Genomic DNA, 15,740 nt, shown 5'->3' on the forward strand with positions numbered 1-15,740 from the left:
GTGAACATCTGCCTCTGCACCATGCAGAGTTAAGAGCTCAACGAGCCTGAATGGTGCGGTCAGACCATGGCATGCTGATGAGCATTTTCTCCAACCTGCTGAAATTCCAGTAAGCCAATGTGACCACAGCAACCTCAGGGGGTGATGGTGATGACACCTAGCACGGAAATGACCTGTCACTAGGCTGACACAGCATAAAAAATGCTCTTCTAGCAAGCCCGGTAGGAATGGCACAAGAAAGTCCCATGGCTTCAGCAGGGCCCAAATTGCTGTGCTGCCAAGATGTATCACGACATGAGGCATAGAGTACCCCACTCCCATGGCCCCCACTCCACTGGGATTCTCCCTTCAGTATCTCGGCATTGCCACCAGCCTGTTTTCCTCCCTCACAAACTCATAGATGATAGAACCATGGAACGGGTTATGTTGGAAGGGACCTCTGCCCAGCACTGCTGCTGCTCTCCACCAGACTCGCTCCGCACTCACCACCACGCACCCCACCCCAGCACATCCCTCTTGTATCAGCACCAACGCCTTCTGTCCTGCACAAGCCAGAAGCACAGCAGCTCTCCTCCATCACCAGCGTGCAGTTCTGCAGCACAGACTGGGCACAGGGCTCTGCTGCATGACCCGGGACATTTGTGCTGCACATTTCCTGCAGTAAGGGAGGTTCAGCTGAGCTGTGTCCCAGGGCAGCACCACTGTCCCACCATCACCTCTGGGACCTACCCCCTCGTGAGGTCTGGGCTCTGCCCTGCTCCTAGTGGTCCCGGTCACCAGCTTAGTAGAAGCTCTTGCTTTATTGAAGGTCTCTGAAGACTGACTTTGGTAACAGAAAATAAATAGAAAATTTGCACTCGATTAAAACCCGTCATTAACACTAAATATGCCGAGGGAGTTCTTCAAAGTTCTTCACCTCTTGGAGCTAGCCATTTTTTATGTTAATGGAGAAGTCCACTATTCACTCCAATTAAAAATTAAAATAATTAATAAACCAGAGCATTTTAAATACCATCAGTCCTGCTGTAAGGCCGTGCAGGTAGGGAACAAACGCAGCTGCTCCACCGGCCCCTGGGACCGCAGTGTCACACCCGGCTTTCCTCCTCCTCCAGCGCCCGGTGAAGGCCCGGGATGAATTTCAGGAGCTGCTTTCGGACGCTCGATCTCCTGCTCTTCCTCGGGAGCGTCCCGAAGCTGCTGGAGCTGCCGCCACTCTCCCACAGCGGGGACATGGAGCCGCTGCTGGCCAGGCTGATGCTGCGGTGCCTGCGCAGGGAGCACCTCCCGGCCGTGCCGTCGCCGTCCCTGGGAAGGAAGCAGTCGTCGTCCATGCTGGACTGGCGGCTCAGGCTCTCTGCCGCGGAGTCGTCGAAGGCACCGCTCTGGTAGAAGCTGTCCTCGCTGTCCAGGGTCATGGAGCTCAGGCGGCTCCGCGAGCTGCTCTCACTGGAGAAGCGGGTCTTGGTCGGAGAGAGCGGTCCTGGCGTGCAGTCCCCAAATAAGTTGGCCTCTTCCAGCTCCAGCAGAGCGTTGTCGTTCACTTCCCCTGGAAGCAGAGGTCAAGGAGGAGCATTATTCAACAGCATCAGTGAGCTCCTGCAAGCAGACACAGCCTGCGACTCCGCAGAGCTGCCTAGGTCTGCTGCAGGGAGGTCAGCCTGGCTCCTTTCTCCTCTCAGCCAAAGCCACCAGCTGGGCCTTCGTCCTGGCCCGGCCTCCTGCCCTTCCACCCCACCGTGGGGCTGAGCAATGTCTCACTCAGCACATCTCACCCATGTTTCCAGCTACATGGGACTCTACTGCTGCCTTGCCCCAGAATGCAGCAAGGTTTCTCCCGAGGCAGCCCATAAGGAGAGGAGGGCTTGGTTTACTTTTAAGTCCACTTTAAAAAACAGAATAGAAAAGAAGCTTTCCAACCCACGTGAACTCCTCTCCTAGAACTCACGCGTCAGCCTAGCACCCAAATTCATCAGACACTGATAGAAAACTTCCCCAGGGGTCAGACCATGCCCTCATTAAGGTGGAAAAAAAGAAAGCAGATGGAAACCAGGTTAGAGGAGTGCCCGGTGCTGCTCAGCCCCAGCTTCCCCCAGAGGTCTTGGCAGCACTGCGGTTTCCCACCCAGAAACAAAGACTCACCATGCAGCAAACGCTGTTCCTGTAAGTGCAGGGAGCGCAACTCCACCCACTTCTGCTGCAGAGTTTGCTGCGAAGGATTAAAAGAGCTGACTGTCATTCACACTTTCACAAAGTTCCAAAACACTTCAAATAAAGCAGGTTCTCAGAGAGCACTCTTTGCCTACAGGATGCGGAGGTGTGCCCTCTTTTTGCACAACACAGCTTTCCTGGGGCTCAGCAAGCCTCCTCCAGCAAGCTGCACAACTTCCCTGAGCAAAGTGCTTTGGCTGAGGCACTGCCTGCGTGAGATGTGCAAGAGCAGAAGGCTGAAATGTGGAATGCAGGCAGCAAGTAATCAGGAGGCCTTTCACTGAGCCACTCTGCAGCATTCACGTGCTGACGTCCCATCCTACCAGCGAGCAGCATTATGCTATTTCCACCGTTGCGGGTCAGCCATGAATCTAACAAATAACTGCTGCACTGGTTCAGAAGCAGCCAAGTTGAGTGCCTGCGGGGTCAGCTGCACCACACGCTTCCTTGGCAACCTGCACACGGCTGGGCAGCCCAGCAAGGCACACAGCTACCCATGCAAAGCGCGCGGGCAAAGCTTGCGTGAACAATATTGCTGTTCCTTGCACATTTTTCTCTGTTCCACATTCCAGCAACACCAATCAAAACACCACAGCTCCGGGGTAAGGCACCAGCACGGCAGCAGCCCTTGGCCCTCAGGCTGTTCTCCATCCCTCATCCCCAGCCAAAAGCACAGCCACCTGGCAGGGTGGTTTCTGCCATCCCATCAGACCTCACTGGCAGCCTGCCTGGTGCTCAGCGGCATGGCGTGGTGACGCGGCACTGATGCTGGGCACAGCCCTGGGCCACACACCGGACAGGAGTGCCGACACACAGGGCCAGGCCCACACCCAACCTCACACAGCAGTGAAAGCTCTCCTCGCAGGGGCTTAGCACTTTTGGGAAACCACTGCTATCTGAACATGAAAGCTGAGTGTTTCACAGCAGCTTCTGTCTTCCTGAGTTCTCCGAACCATACTGGGAGGGGCAGCCACTCAGTGCTGCTCACACAGGTGTTGTCCCCAGATGCACACAGATGGCAAATCCCATCCCTGCTGCAACGGTCTGGCGAGCCTTAACATTTATCATGAGGTTTATTCTAGCCAGATCAGTATCCAGTTTGAAGTTCCCCATTCCTGCAGGGAGGGCCTTGGCTCACTGCTGCCATAAGGAAAAACTTTCTATCGGGTAAAGAGTACTCCAAAGTGTCTGCACGTCATGCTTTGACATTCTCCAAATGCTGGCTCAACTTACTGTTCATTTACAGCACTCGTCAATTCTCAGTCTGACCAAGTTTAAAAAGAGGCCAAAGTTGTCTTAAGAGGAGGTCAAAATTATCAAAATGATTTTTTTTTTGATTATTTTTTCATCATTTGACCAAATGAAAAACAAGCCTATGACATGTGGCCAACATTTTTTCTTCCCTAAATCAGGCCAGGGAAGAATCTGAGAAGCTCAGCACCCCTCGCAGGACGAGCACTTGGATGCTTTCAGAAAAGACCCTTTGCAGCCCCAGAGCTGGAGACATGTGGGTCCCTGGGATGTGATGGGGAGCCAGGGACCCGCGGCTGTGGCAGGACAGCCTCACGTGCAGGCTGGTGCTGCAGCCGGAGTGATGCCGCCGTGCGCTCAGTGAGGTGGTGCTGACATCATCCCCACGCACAGCAGTGGCACCCGGCCCCTGCAGCATCCCCCAGGGAGGCACTGGGACTGGCAGCACCAGCACTGGGGACACACAGCCTCCCGGCTGCCGCCGCACCCCGTGGCCACCCCCACAAACAGTGGACCCACAGCAGCACTCTGCGTTTGACAGCAGCACAGTGGTTCACCGCGTTACCTTCAGCAGCTGCAGCTTGGTCTCCAGCTCCATCTTCCTCAGGAACAGAGCCCCGTTGACAGTCTCCAGCCTGGAAAGAAGAGGGGCTTTGGGTACCAGCACAGGGGAGTGGTGGCTCCACAGCAGCGCATGGTGCATTGGGGTCCTCACGGAGAGGATGCACACGGGACAGAGGGTGTCCTGATGTGCCATCACCTCCCCTCAACAGATGGATTCAGCAGCTGCTATGGGATGAGCAAAGTCACAGCGTGGGCAAGAGATGCACATCACAGCACTGTGTGTCTGTGAGAGTGCAGCACTGCTGCTTAGCACAAGAAGGTTTGATGGCTTCCAGTAGGACAGTGTCAGACTCAAAGTGCTGTAGAGGGCAGATGCCTACCTTAAATAGTTCCCTGAAGACTTTATCAAGTCTACAATCTGCTTGTGACTAAAACCATCAGTGTTCACTCCATTGACATTGGCAAGAATATCACCTGTAGAGATAAGCAGAGGCTGCAATGAGCATCTTCAGCATACGCATCCCTTCCACATTCTCTAAAACAAAACTAATGTGGAGAAAAGCAACTAGGGCCACCCACAGGTAGGAAAGAAAACAAGTCATTACCAATCTGAAGGCCAGAAAAGTGGGCAGGACTTTCCTCCTGAATTTTGCAGACACAAGTGCATGCCTCCAAGGAGTAATCGGTTTGGTTTGGAAATCTAATAGTCTGTAAACAGCAAAGAAAAAGTGCTGCTGATGTTGAAGACATGACAACAAGTAATATTTAAAATACTGTCATATCATCTATTTTGATTTCACACCACTTTTTTAAAATGCTGTGTTGAGCAGGTTGTATTGCCATAACTCTTGGTAAAATCCATCGTCCTGTTATCAGCTTTGACATTCATTTAGAAAAATGCTAAACTGAGAGATACGACCTGAGCAGATCTTGCAATGACAGGAAGTGTATTTTGGGTTGCATGCAAATATCAGTATGCAGCCACATCCTCTGCCAAGAGGATGTTTAAGACTGAAGATGAAGTTCCTGAAAACCTACGACAGTCAAACCTACATGTCACGGTAGATACCCAAATTCCTCAGTCAGCATTGAACAGAGATAATTCTATCACGAGTTCAGAGTTTATTAGGGCAAATCACACCGTTGTGGTGATTTCAGTCTTAAAACCATCAGCAAAACTTTGAGCTAAACTAAGAACACCACATGATGTGATGTCCCGTCCCTGGAGGTGTTCAAGGCCAGGTTGGATGGGCCCTGGGCAGTGTGGTCTGGTATGAAACATGGAGGTTGTTGGCCCTGCCTGTGGCGGGGGATTGGCGCTTCATGATCCTTGAGGTCCCTTCCAACCCAACCATTCTGTGATTCTGTGATGAGGGTTCTGAAGGACATACCACTGCATATTCAAGACAGTAGGACATGCCTGTCTTTCTGTTTGGACCACCTTGAGTGGCCCAGAGAAGCAGGATGGGATTCACCATGCCTAGCTGAGAAGTCTGTCCACCAGCTCAGCCTCCCTGCCAGAGCCACCCAGAGGCACATGTCCCCAACAAGTGACTGGTGGCCCTAAGGGCCCCATTTCTGACCAGGAGGATGGGATTCCCTCGCCACATGCCTTCCTCCCTTCATAGACCACAGAAGAAGGCCAGGCCATTCCTCTGGGGTGGATAACTGCGCTTTAGGTGGCCACAGTGCCGGGAGAGACGTGACTCAGAGCAGCTGATGTGCAAACATCCAGGCACAGACAGAGGCACCCCGCATACATCTCACCACCAGCATCCACTTAATGAGTGGGAAGTAGCAGTACGAGCAGCTTGTACCAGCACCAGAACAAGCAGCACATGAGAGAATCAGCGTTCAGCCATCGCCGTGCTCTGATGAGCTCCTTGCAGATGGCAGACCCAGAATTTCACATCCTCGTATTCTGGTTTGCCTGTGTTCAAATTATAGCAATAATGAAACTGCGACTGCTAAATAATGGCTTATGCTTGGTACCAAACAGACACTGCCATTTCACAGCCTGGACTTTCTAGTGAAATGCTCACACTGAATGTACGTTCAGGAAGAAACACGCCAAGAACAATTATTTTTAATCAGAATGTCACATATAATGAAAATCTGCCCTGGCAATTTATACAGAAGCCCGATAATTGACTCAATTATCTTCCCTTCTGAAAGCCCTCTGAACATGTTCCCGAGCTGAGCACTCACACACCCATTAGTCACAGAATCAGCCCTGAACAAGCTGGGCTTTCCCCAGAGCACTCCTTCCACCAGAGCTATCACGTCCCTCAGCACATGGCACGGGCACAGCGGTGCCATGCCATCTCATACAGCAGGCACAGCAGTGCCATGCCATCTCATACAGCAGGCACAGCGGTGCCATGCCATCTCATACAGCAGGCACAGCGGTGCCGTGCCATCTCATACAGCAGGCACAGCGGTGCCATGCCATCTCATACAGCAGGCACAGGGCCTTCTAAAAAAAAAAGAGGGTTTTGATCTCCCTCCTTTCATATAAAAACCTTTCCATGTGACACTCCCTGAACACGTGGTCGCCTAAGGAGGAAAGAAGGCATTCCCATTGCTCGCTTTGTATCTGAGGTGTCTCCTATGGTCAGCACTGAAACTTGTGATGGGACCAGGCTCTCATCTGTGACCTATCAGAACTCTTCAGGAGCACATCCCATTTCTGAACCACTTCTTAAGCACTCCAGCTTCACAAGGGACTCACAGGTATCTTTCTCCACCCCCTCCTGCATTAATCTAGTTTGGAGGATGTGACGCTGAAGATTTTGCACAGTATTTTAGCTTTAAATGAATCAATTTGTCACGTAAGTCTTACCTGGATTTCAAACCCAAATGTCTCTTTATCTTCTTTGAATATAGAAATGAAGTGTCTGCAAAAAAAACGCTCAGAATTACGCGTGTTGTACAGCAGGGACAGGCTGTGCCGCAGAGGGCAGTGGGCACAGCACGGCTCCCAGGGCAGCGGGCACAGCCCCGAGCTGCCGGAGCTCAGGGAGCACTGGGACACCAACCTCAGACTTTGGGCTCAAGGGGGGCTGTGTGGGGCTCGCTGCTCCTTGTGGGTCCCCTCCAAGTGGGATATCTTATATTTCTATGACTCCGTGCCTGAGCCCCTCCACCCTGCTTCCCCCGTGAGTGATCCATCCCACCCGGGGCTGCACTGTGTGAGCACAGCTGGCGCGGCATCGCCGTACCTCTGTGGCCGGGAGCAGTCCCCCAGGGAGCTGGATCTGGTCAGAGCGAGCTGCAAGCAGAAAGGGGAGAGGAAAAGGGTCAGTGGGGTCACAGCTCCTCGGGGCTCCCTGCGGCCTGCAGGAAGCTGCTGCTGGAGGAATGCTGCTGTGCTGCTGTTAGGCTGGAAATCGGCCCCTCAAAAATAGCATTTTTCCAAATCTTTCAAACACGACATTCAGCACTGCCAAGATAGGAACACCACAGAGCAAAACAAAATCGTGGGTGCTCTCAGCACATGGTAATACCGATCCAGTTGTTCACATCCAGAAAACATCAAGGGATGTTTCTCCCTGGGGGACAGCACCGCACTGCCAGTCCTGTCCTGATGTGAAAGCACCACTGCCCATCAGCCTTCTGCTGTCCCAGCCTTCCTGCAGCGAGCGTTCTGTAGGGCATCAAAGGAGGACCTCCCGCTGCACTTCAGCATTCAGCACTAAAGCAGGGAGGCTCCAAGGCTGTATAGGCCAGGGATTTCCAGTCAACATTTCCACTAACACTGTAACTATCCCCTATAAGGTGCCCAAATCACACTTCTGTTATGTCTTTCACACCTTTCCCCTAAAAAATCTGTAGGTATTTATAATGTTAACACCTATCAAAAAAAGGCAGATAGCAGACACACACGTACACAAACCACAAAGCTGCAGGCAGCTCTCAGTAGCTACTGGTGGCGGCCAAATAGTGTTTCCAAGCTGATGCATGGCCATGGCAACCAGCATCCCTGCTTTGGGCAAGGCAGGCTTGTGCCTACAGAGGCCTGAGAAAAGCCAGGATCAGCACTTAAACATCAATGTTTTCCATAAACATGAGCCAAAAATAAGGAATTACATTATCACTAAACTGTATAGTCAATATAGTAAAACATCTGAGGCTTCAATAGTGCAAAGCCATGCCAACGTGCAACCACCAACACAACTTCCATTTTATGAACCTGTGTTTAACTGGAGAGAGAAGCAGGGAGGAGCAAGGGGTGCCATGCAGTAACGCACTTGGAGTTCTTCATTAACGCACACAGAAACATCACAGACATTATTGCTCGTTTATCTGCACCAGGACCACCAAGTGCTGCTCTATCACTGCTGGTGGTGGCTGCACCAATGCAGTGGCAGCGTGCCCAGCGCTCCTCTGCTTCTGGCTGTCCTTTACATCCCCAGGACTGCATGGGAGGAATGTGCTTTTGCTGCTGCACAAAGCAGAGCCTTCAGTGCATAGACATTACGTGCCAGTTTTCCGATAACGCTTCAAGATTATCATGCATTTCAAGCACTTTCAATTTAGGCTTATTCACACAAGACAAACAGGTGAGCTACAATTGCTCAGCTGGCAATTTACAGCGGCAGCAAAAGGCAGTTTTGTCGGCCTCCTGTTGCAAACAACAGACATTTGCTGTTCTGCAGGAGAAGGGAGCTTATAAACAGGAGGGAGACTGACTGTGTACCTGGGCAGATAGTGACAGGACAAGGGGAGTGTTTTTGAACTAGAAGAGGAGATTTAGGTCAGACATGAGGAAGAAATTCCTTACTCAGAGGGCGGTGAGGCCGTGGCGCTGCCCAGAGCTGTGGTGCCCCATCCCTGAAGGCGCCCCAGGCTGTGGATGGGTCCTGGGCAGTCTGAGCTGGGGGGCAGCCAGCACATGGCAGGGCTTGGGCTGAGGCCGAGGGGTCCCTTCCAGCCCAGCCGTGCTGTGGTTCTGTGATTGATTCTATGAAAAGCACAGCGACAGGGATAGCCAAAGTAGCTACAACAGTTGTAGTAAAATACCCCAACATTTGGGAGGAAACAACCCCCGATAGGTGCTTCCTGCCAAGGATGCAGAACAACCAGGCCACCGTGCTGAAGCACACCCAAGTTTAAGGGAACGCCAGGCAGCGGGATGATCCTCCGTGCCTCACAGCACACCTGGGACGAAGAAGCGCAGCCCGGGCAGTATCCCCGCTGCAGGAGCTCTGCTGACCCCCAGCACTCCCGGACGGTCTCCTCCCTCAGCTCCCCTTGGCAGCACTCCCACACAACAGCTGCTGGAAAGAGCCCACCGCGACCCGAACTCACACCCTGCCCGCGGCGCCCTGCAGGCTGGAGGTGCCCTACCTGCTTGCGGCTCCTCGGCAGCGTCCCCACCGTGCTGACCAGCTGCTGCAGCCGCCTGCCGTCCATCTGCACACCCCGATCCCCAGTGCCGGAGCGCTGGCCGTGCTGGGCGAGCCGCCGCACGGACATCCTGCTGGAAGGGCGCTCAGCGCGGCATCGCAAAGCACGGCGCGGTTCGGGTGCACTCTCCTCCCTGAGCAATCAGAAAGTATGAAAACGGAAAGCGGGCCATGTGACTTGTGGTTTAGGTGCACGTTACATAAATCTCTTCTCGCAGCTCACCAGGGCTGCTCCGTGTGCTTGTGCTCATACGGGAGTTAAGAACCAGGCTTGGCAGCTACAGAAATCTGCTTAATTTTTCCGTCCCTGCGCACAATAACGATTCTTACTGAACAGACCCTACTCGCTGTAATAACGTGTCCTTAAAGAACTGTTTGCTTTAGACACTTGCCTGAGCTCAGCTTGTTCATTCTTTCACTTGCTCGGCCTCCCTTGCTTTGCTCAGATTTCCTTTTGGCAAAGGCAGGAAAATAATGCTTTCTTTGGACAACAGCGTCAGCGCATGATTTTCCAGCCACAGGGAGGGAAGCAAGAACTAAAGGCCACGGCCTGAAAGTAGAAGCTGAAACCACTGCTGTGCCCTTGCTCTGCAATACCATTAGCTGAGCATTGGCGCGGAGCAGTGACTCACCCAGCTAATGAGGTTTGTGAGCAAGGGCAGCGTGAGCACAGGGGTAGAGGACGGGGACATCAGGTGCTGCCCCGGCCTGTGGGGCTGAGAATGGAGAGGAGGGCGGGGATGATGGGGATCGCCCACTCCATGTGCCCTCAGGATGACACAACAGGTGCCCACAGGGCAGCACTGCCACTGCCCCGCAGCCAGCTGGGACAGCACCTGGGCCCCCAGTGCAGTGCAATCACTGTAAAATCAAGTCGCACAGGGCTCCTTGCATTGAAAATGCAAATGCAAGGACCCGTAACTGTGATGGAATTGGTGCTGCTTTGCTTTCTCCCTCCTGCAGAGGTGCAGTGCAGGCTGGCACAGAATCTCCTGCACTGTGTGATTGCTGTGCTTCTGGACATGGCTGGAGGAGTGGCCCATCCGGCATCCAGCTGTGTCTCTGAGTGTTCACACACTGAGAACAAGGGAGTTTCCAAGAAGGTCTGTGAAATGAGCAGTAAGAGTTCTTAAAATCTGTATAATTCATAAAAGAAACCCGTGCCTGCTCTTATTCTGGAAACAAGGCCATTTTGGGACTGTGGAGTGCTGTAAATCACATCAGGATCTGAGCAGAAACTCCTGGTAAGTAAAACCACGAGTGGGGTGGGACGGGCCATCCAGACTAAGAGATAAGCAAAATCCATCTCCAAGCATAGCTATTTTCAGCAGTAGTTTTTGTTTTGCTTTTCCTTCTAGCACAGCTGATTTAAATCACATCTCTGCAGGAGTACACTAGTTTTCCTCCCCCCATTTGGCAGCCCCTCGCCATGTCAGCACACAGGGAGGAGCTGCCATGGCTTTCACTCTGCACTGCTGCAGCTCAGCACACTCCGCTCACAGCATGGGATCGCCACCGGCTGCTCCCAGTGCAGCAGCAGGCATGGGCAGCCCCATCCCCTGGGGCCTCCTCCATGGCCAGCCAGGCAGCCCGCAGAGTGCCTGCACATGCATTTCACTCTCCATGGACTCACCCTTTGGTGAAGGTCTCTATTTTTTAGTCTCGTGATGCCTCACCTTAGCTTCTTTTTCCAAATCAAATTCCAAATAATTTCTGGAGTGACATCCAGAGGATGGCCATGAAGATGGTCAGAGGGCTGGAGCACCTCTCCCGGGATGAAAGGTTGAGAGAGGTGGGATTGCTCAGGTAGATAGTGATAGGACAAGGGAGGATGGATATAAACTGAAAGAGCGGACGTTTCAGACGCTAGGAAGAAATCCTTCACTCGGAGTGGTAAGGCACTGGCACTGCTGCCCAGAGAGGTTGTTCATGCCCCATCCCTGGAGGCGTTCCAGCCAGGCTGGATGGTTCTCTGGGCAGGCTGATCCACTGCCTGGCAGCCCTGCCCACGGCGAGGGGGTTGGAACTCGATGGTCTTTGAGGTCCCTTCCAACCCAAGCCATTCTATGATGTAAAATACTTCTTAAGAAGGATAACAAATAGGATGCTACAAGCTATTAAAAACTGCTATGTTGCTATAGCAGTCTTCAAAAACATTCAGGGCTAGAAAGGAAGTAAAAATGACTTAAGGAAGGAGCCAAGAAGTCCAGTTCCGCAGACCAAGCAGACCTGGCTCACCACCCTGAGGTGGCAGGGAAGGACAGTGGGGCACCGAAGGTGTTTCCTGACCACGAGGTGTGCAGCCTTCTACCAGCTTGGCCTCCTGGAACAAATGCCTGGGCTTCTGCAGCTCAGTGGTGCGCATATCCTGGCCTTGAGGGTGGGCTTTCATGTCAGCCCCGAGAGGTAAGGCTATTGGCATGCCACAGCCCTTGTTTCCTGGCACCAAAATCCAGGCTATCAAAGGATGGATACAACCCACATTTTGCAGGTGATATAGGTAATACAGGAGGCAGAAAAACAGTGCATCCCACTTTTGGAATGAGCTGACAGTACTTTGGGATATAATAGTAAACAAAGGGATTTTTATTTTTCCTTAGTATAAATCCCAATTCCTTGATAGGAATGATCTGTAATGCTCCAGGGGTTACCCCCCACATGACCCTGAACGTCTGTGTGAAGGATGTTGCCTGCCTGTGTCTCACTGGGGATCCTGAGGAATGTCATTTCTTTTTCCAGTCAACAGCTGAGTTACCATTAGCACTATTAGATATATCCAATGTAAAATATGGCCATGGACACTACTTTTGTGTTTGATGGGTGTGTACAAAGTGATCAAAGAAGGACAGAGGGGAAGGAAAGCAGTGTGTGATAGGAGGAAAGCTCTTCCTTTTTTTCAGAGATATACCTCAGAGACGACAACAGTGCCCAGAGCAGGCTGAGTAATGCGAGGATGCGGTGACTCAAAGCCTCTTCCTCCTTTCCTGCCCACCATCACCACGCCGAGTTGCTCTGAAAACAAACAAAGTGCATTTCAGTTCCTCAGGCAACCCTCTCTTACGTTTCTGAAACCGAGTGACACATCTCCAAACAAGCTGAGAAGAGAAATTAAATCTCCTGTCAGATCAGGGCTCTGTGGGAACAACATCACCAGCCCCACCGCTCTCCCCACGGGGACACAGACACTCACACATGCTCACGTGGCCATCACAGCATGGCTGGGCCCAACATGGCACCCAGTGGCCCAGAGCAGAGCACACAGGGCAGCCCACTGTGGTCACACCATGCTGGGGAGGCTGGCCAGGACACGACAGGCAGCACCACGTCCCCATCCAGAGCGCATCCCTGTGCTGCACAATTCCAAACAAAGACCCTCTCTCTGTATTTTTAGAAGCAGGTTTTGTATCTTTGCCCTTGTACATATGTACAGAAAGCCACAAAAGCCATTTTGTTATCTACTTGTCCTTTGTGCCACCAGATTTTCCACTTGACAAGCAGCTGGCAAGCCATGCAATGACTCAGAGCAACGGTCTGCAAACCCAAATGCGCATCACCCCCTGTGCCTCTGCCCTGCTCTGCTGAGCCATCTCACGGGCTCCTCTCCACTTCCTAACCAGTAATAAAGATCTGCATAAAACAGGGATCACTTTCAAGATATCTTCAACAGCAGCATCCATGCTGAGGGTTGAAATCGTCCTGAAGTGTTCCATTCCTCACCTCAGCTGCCATGATTTGCCATGGGATCTTCAAACACCTGCAAAGTGTAAGATGATGAGCACAAGCAATGCTCTCGGTGGCCTTTCTACAGCCAGGAAGTTTCCAGCAGCTCTCGTTCAACTTTCCAATTAAATCAGAAAGGTATACTACGATGGATAATCGGAATGCAGCTTCAGCAGTCCAGAAGTGCATGAAGGGTCTGCATGATTTGCTCCATCTGACTGTATCCCACTGTTGCAATAAACATCTGGGCACGTTGGGATTTCACAATTGCTTTGAACTGTTTAGTATCAAAGCATCACAGAATGGCCTGGGTTGAGAAGGACCACAACACTCATCCGGTTCCAACCCCCTGCTATGTGCAGGGTCGCCAACCAGCAGACCAGGCTGCCCAGAGCCACATCCAGCCTGGCCTTGAATGCCTGCAGGGATGGGGTATCCACAGCCTCCTTGGGCAGCCTGTTCCAGTGCTTCAGTATCTGAGAGTGGGTTTCATTCGAGCCCTCCCCACTGTGTTCCAGGCGCAGGACAGGGGGCGCTGAGCCCCCGGAGGGCCCGGAGCTGCGGCTGCTGTAGCGCTGCTTCCCGAGAACGCCCGGCAGACCGCCGCTCCCTGCCACGCAGCGCCGAGCAGCCGCAGCTGCAGCGGTCTGTTCGTCCACGAGAGGGCCCGAGGAGCCGGAGCACCTATGGTTACCCCGCTGCGACTTCCTTCCTGTTCCAGAGGAAACCAATTTCTGAACAGCAAAGAGAGCTGCTGCGGATTTGGCAGCGCTGCGGAACGAGAGTGCTTCTCTACCGCTGCTGTGCCTCTGGAGGCACCCGGAGCTGCAGCAGACACAGCCGGCACTCAGCAGCTGCAGCACGACCTCCCCACGAGCTGCAGAACGGGGCGTTGGCAGAACGTCGCAGCAGCTCCAGAATTGGGTTTATGAGACGATTGCGAGCGCGCTTTAAGCCCCCTGCAAAGCTCTGGGAGGCTGTTCGTAAAGAAAAATGTTACAAAGATAATTCAAGGGGAAAGAAACCAAAAACAAGCAAACACCAAAAGAAACTGTATCTGTCGGTTTCTGTTCCGTGCACTTCCAGCCCGGGTTCCAGCGGGACGCCGGATCCTACGCTCACGATGGTATTCATGCCAGCAATATCTGAAGAAGTTCTTTAATATTACTAAGTGGCAGAACCTTAAAACGCGATCCAGCGTTTCCAGGCTCCCGGAAGGGTCAGCCCCCGGCCCGAGGCAGACGGGGTGCGGTGTCCTCTGCCCGCCCCCCTGCAGGCAGAGTGCAGCACTGCGGTGCAGCTGCCGCCGAACAACGACGATGCAATGGGACGCAATGAGGGAGGATAACACTGCAGCCTACTGATGGGGGATGGTTTGGCGTTTGGTTATTTGTGTGTTTTGTATTTTTCCCCCCTTTAATTTCCTTATGGACTGCCCACATGGCACTCCTGCACTCACATTCATCCTGAGTTCCCACAGCCTGTTCTGGCCCAGGCAAGAACCAAGCAGGGTGCTTTGGCTTCCAGCAGCCGCAGCTGTTTGCAAGCAGACCCATATTATCCCATGGCTGTGAGTCCAACACTGCAGCCGCTGCCTGTGGGAGCTCGGCAGGCACAATGGCACGCACTGCTCCTTCTACATGCAAGCTCCATGCACACAGTAGCACAGGTGCACACACTGCACTTCAGGCCCCCTGGAACCGCCACTGACATCTTTAAACTGCAACAACACTTTCCATTACAAGTCAAAGCCTTTATGTACCACATGCTGCGTCACAGCGATGTCGGGTTTACCACTGCTCTGTGTTCACATCACTGTGACTGAAACACCAGCTGCAGATCTCCAAGGGGAGCTGAACGGAAAAGAACAGCAGTTAGCATCCCAGCATGGCCCAGTGCCCAGGCTCAGCATTAACCCAGCTCTGGAACACTCGGGAAGTGGTGGGAATGCCCCCAGGAGCAGACAGTGCCACGTGCCACCGTGGTCCCCCACCTCCCAGATCCAGGGCCGTGCCCACACTCCTTACCAGGCAGAAGGAAGGCAGGAGGCCTCTGTTCTCAGCAGCACATGGCCCCGTACCCTGGGGAGCACAGAGCCAGCACCTCAACACCTGCATGCAGTGGTGACTCCAGCGCAGTTGGTTGGCCTGGACACAAACACACGGAGCATCAGCCTGGGCTCCTCTGGACCCAAAGAGCACCGAGTGTCCCTGAGCACCTCCACCTCCAGGAAAGCTCCCGACATCCTGCTGACATGCCAGCGGGCGCTGGGCTCTCCCACGGGGAGCAGCATGTGCTGGTGAGCCCCATGCAGCTGCTGCCGACCTCAAAGCACGCACAGCACACCTCCTAGCAGCACTGTGCCTGCAGCCAGAGCATCCCTGAGGCAGACTGCTTCCAAAGCATGGCAGCACACTTACCTGAGCTCCCTGCAGCACCTGCAGAAGGACAGAACTCATAAACAACTGCCAGTGACACGGTGCTGACTGCAAGAGAACAAGAGAAGCCCACAGCATTCTGCAACAGTTGTGAACATCTCAGTATGGCTTTGTAGCAGTGGACTTTGTGCCAGCATATCTTTAAATCGAG

The 15,740-nt window shown here is 53.0% G+C and overlaps 1 protein-coding gene across 2 annotated transcripts; it reads right to left on the minus strand.

Annotated features, from left to right (window-relative positions):
- Positions 1 to 781: 781 nt before the first annotated feature.
- CYTIP (cytohesin 1 interacting protein) lies at positions 782 to 9,584 on the minus strand. Of its 2 annotated transcripts, XM_040703735.2 has the most exons (8): positions 9,373 to 9,584; positions 7,245 to 7,294; positions 6,866 to 6,920; positions 4,629 to 4,731; positions 4,404 to 4,497; positions 4,025 to 4,094; positions 2,140 to 2,206; positions 782 to 1,546 (listed from the first exon to the last, which is right to left on the minus strand). In XM_040703735.2, the coding sequence occupies exons 1-8, from the start codon at positions 9,499 to 9,501 to the stop codon at positions 1,086 to 1,088; spliced, it is 1,029 nt and encodes a 342-aa protein (XP_040559669.1). In that variant the 5' UTR covers positions 9,502 to 9,584; the 3' UTR covers positions 782 to 1,085. The 2 variants fall into 2 exon arrangements, with proteins under 2 accessions (XP_040559669.1, XP_046799799.1); XM_046943843.1 differs by lacking the exons at positions 6,866 to 6,920; positions 7,245 to 7,294.
- Between the last annotated feature and the right edge of the window lie 6,156 nt (positions 9,585 to 15,740).

The sequence above is a fragment of the Gallus gallus genome, chromosome 7, assembly GCF_016699485.2.
Source record: "Gallus gallus isolate bGalGal1 chromosome 7, bGalGal1.mat.broiler.GRCg7b, whole genome shotgun sequence".
NCBI lineage: Eukaryota > Metazoa > Chordata > Aves > Galliformes > Phasianidae > Gallus > Gallus gallus.